The following is a 2,879-nucleotide window of genomic DNA, read 5'->3' on the forward strand; positions in this document are numbered from 1 at the left end:
GCTCGGAGGCTGCTGAGAAAGAGAGGCAGCGCTGCGGTCAGAAAGAGAGGGCAGCTGCCGTCTTCGCAGAGTCACAGTGCCAGAAAGAGCACGCAGACACGTGTGGAAGAGGGCTCGGGCTCTTCGGCGACGGAGACCCTAGCTGTATGTGTGGGCCCCGGCGCTTTTTACATAATTTTACGTTATGCCGCTGCCGAGGCGACCGCTACGTTGGAAACTCTTTAAAAACAGCCTGACAGCAGCGAAAAGTTATCAAACCGCAGCTTGTTCCATTCGAATGAACACACCAGTGATTTCGGTGGTGCCCAAGGAATTCAGTCGCAGAAATCACCAATCCACCAACCCAACCGCCAGCATGAAGTTCTTCGTTGCCACCGCCTGCATCCTGCTCCTGGCAGCAGGCATCTCCGCCGATCCCGTCAAGGCCGCCGAGGAGCAGCCCGGCGCATTTGCCCAGTGCCTCGAGTCCGACTCTATCTCGTGCCTGCAGCTCACGGTACGGATTATCTAGGCCCTAAGGATTACATACCCCTATTACAAAACGAAAGATCAAAGCACAATCAAGAACAATTGCAAAGATGCTTATCAGTGAAAGTGAAACCAAAAAATCCATTGATCTCCGATTAAGTGACAATCCCATGTGATCTAAAGGATACTACTGAAGTGAAAGTGAAAAACAGTTTCTTTACAGCTTCCTGTCGAGCTGCAATTATTTCGTAATAATCAATATTTAAAAGAGTGTGTAGTTTGCCAGATACAATTGACACCTGACAGGAAGATGTGAAAAACAACAATAGCACTTAAACGTGTCTTTTAGACTTGCAAGTTGCTCTAAGCACATTTAATTTATATTTCCGAGCTAATAATATATCATCAAATTCCTATCCTAAAATCTTGAAAAGAAGTGATTATATAAACAACAATTATTCTATTACTTGCAAACTAAGAAATTCTTTCAAATTTCACTGATAACTTAATTCTTACTTAGCCACTTATTTACATACAAAGGATGCCATATTATCATAAAAATCAATCAAACATATCCTCAATGACCAATAGCTTTGACTTTAGATCACAGTTCGCTCTAATTCGAAACCCCACTTCCTCCTCCACAGCTCTTCCGCAAGGCCAAGTCCGTGTTCGATAACCCTCAGATCGAGCTTTTCGGTGGTGTTTCTCTGGTGAAGTCCAACGAAGGTCGTCAGGGCAAGTCCCTGGACAACTCTCTGGCTGTTGAGGCCGCTCCCACCGTGGAGGCCCGCACCGCCGAGATGGGCAACTACTTCATGGACAACGCCAAGAGCTTCTTTGCCGAACGCTCCCTGAACTTCAACTTCGCCAACGCCGCTCGCAGCGTGGCCCGCGCCATCCCCGATGACATCAAGGCTGATCTCCGCGAGCTGGTCGTTGAGTCCCGTACCCGCAAGAAGAAGCTGCTGAAGAAGTTCCTGCCCATCCTGCTGGGAGTTGGTGCTAAGATTGCCGTCCTTGGAGTCGGTTCCATCTTCGGACTGCTGTTCCTGGCCAAGAAGGCCCTGGTTGTGTCTGTGATCGCTTTCTTCCTGGCTCTGGCTGCTGGTGCTTCCAGCGGACTGGGACGCATCGGTGGATCCGGAGGCGGCGGCGGTCTGCTCGGCGGTCTGGGAGGTCTCTTCGGCGGCAAGAACGCCGGTGGATCGTCGGCTGCCAGCACCGGTGGATGGTCCTCGGGCGGTGGTGCCTCCAGCGCCGGATGGTCCTCTGGCGGCAGCTCGGGCTGGGACACCCATGGTGCCTACAGCTCGCCTGTGGCCCAGACCATCGCCTACCAGGGATACAAGCAGGCCCGCCGGTAAACAGTTGGCCCAGAGCTAAGTTAACCGAAGGACGAAGGCCAAGGAGAGAGAGAGAAACAATCGCTAAAAATGATGACCTATATTTATATTTATTTATAAATTATTTATTTTAATTTATTACTTGAACGAGAAGTACGAGACGAACAAAGTGCCTTCCATTAGACAAAAAAAAAAGACAATCACTTAATAACAACACACCCAAACACCACCTTTCATCCAGAACCGCCAATAACCTCCACAAAGGAATCTTCACTACTTTCCGCACTCCTTACTCTTCACGCTGTATCTCAATTTCATGGCTGCACCTTTGATAAATGGACTGCAAATCTTTGCGACTAGTCGATCCATCAGTCAAAGCCAGCCGCCTCGCCCATCTGTATCTGTATCTATCTCTCATCTATTTCCATCTATCTCTGTGCTACGACTATCTCTATCTGTACCTGTACCTCTATCTATCTACATATCTGTCTATCTACATCTGTCTAACTATCTGGTCTTTCCCACTTTACCGCCCGGGAAAGACCAACCAAATGCTGCTAAATCAAAGAATCAAATAATAATTCAAACATGAAAAATACTTTACAAACAAGACTCTCTTTTCTCATCACCACACAAATCACACAATTTTCATTTCGGTTTTCATACGCAACTCGCCTTCACAGCCCTCGACAGCATCACTCATACGCCGCGTTGTCTGGCAAAGCAATTTGCATGTGGATGGCGCAACTTTCATTTCACTTCTGCCCACCTCATTCTTCCTGCTATCAGCCTCCAAAAATCGAACTCTTCATGGGTTTTCTAAATTTCACCCACTTATTTCACTTCCACTCTTCTGCTTCTGGTAAACTCCATTTTCACTGCACTTTCTTCCGTCTGACAGAATATGAACAAAGGCAATTTGCTGAAAAATAAAACAAACATTTAGCTACGCGCATTTCGGCTCATTCAAGGCGGGGCCCCAACGTATTGTATTTTAATATTTCTCCACCTGCCGGAGCCCCATTGTTAGGCGACGCTTAGCACCTTTTGGCCCAAAGAAAGTTG

At 47.6% G+C, this 2,879-nt stretch overlaps 1 protein-coding gene across 1 annotated transcript; it reads left to right on the forward strand.

The window, feature by feature from the left end:
- The first annotated feature begins 254 nt into the window (after nucleotides 1-254).
- Nucleotides 255-2,421, forward strand: LOC117145251 (keratin, type II cytoskeletal 5). The gene is made up of 2 exons (XM_033310832.1): nucleotides 255-496; nucleotides 1,116-2,421. Exons 1-2 carry the CDS (start codon nucleotides 278-280, stop codon nucleotides 1,833-1,835), a joined length of 939 nt encoding a protein of 312 aa, XP_033166723.1. The 5' UTR covers nucleotides 255-277; the 3' UTR covers nucleotides 1,836-2,421.
- The last annotated feature ends 458 nt before the right edge of the window (nucleotides 2,422-2,879 follow it).

This window comes from Drosophila mauritiana, chromosome 3R, assembly GCF_004382145.1.
Source record: "Drosophila mauritiana strain mau12 chromosome 3R, ASM438214v1, whole genome shotgun sequence".
NCBI classification, from domain to species: Eukaryota; Metazoa; Arthropoda; class Insecta; order Diptera; family Drosophilidae; genus Drosophila; species Drosophila mauritiana.

Bases quoted from the DNA above. Each gene is read 5' to 3' on its own strand.
- LOC117145251 (XM_033310832.1), top strand. From the start codon at position 278: ATGAACACACCAGTGATTTCGGTGGTGCCCAAGGAATTCAGTCGCAGA. The intron at 497-1,115 runs GTACGGATTATC...CCTCCTCCACAG, and splicing joins TCTCGTGCCTGCAGCTCACG to CTCTTCCGCAAGGCCAAGTC.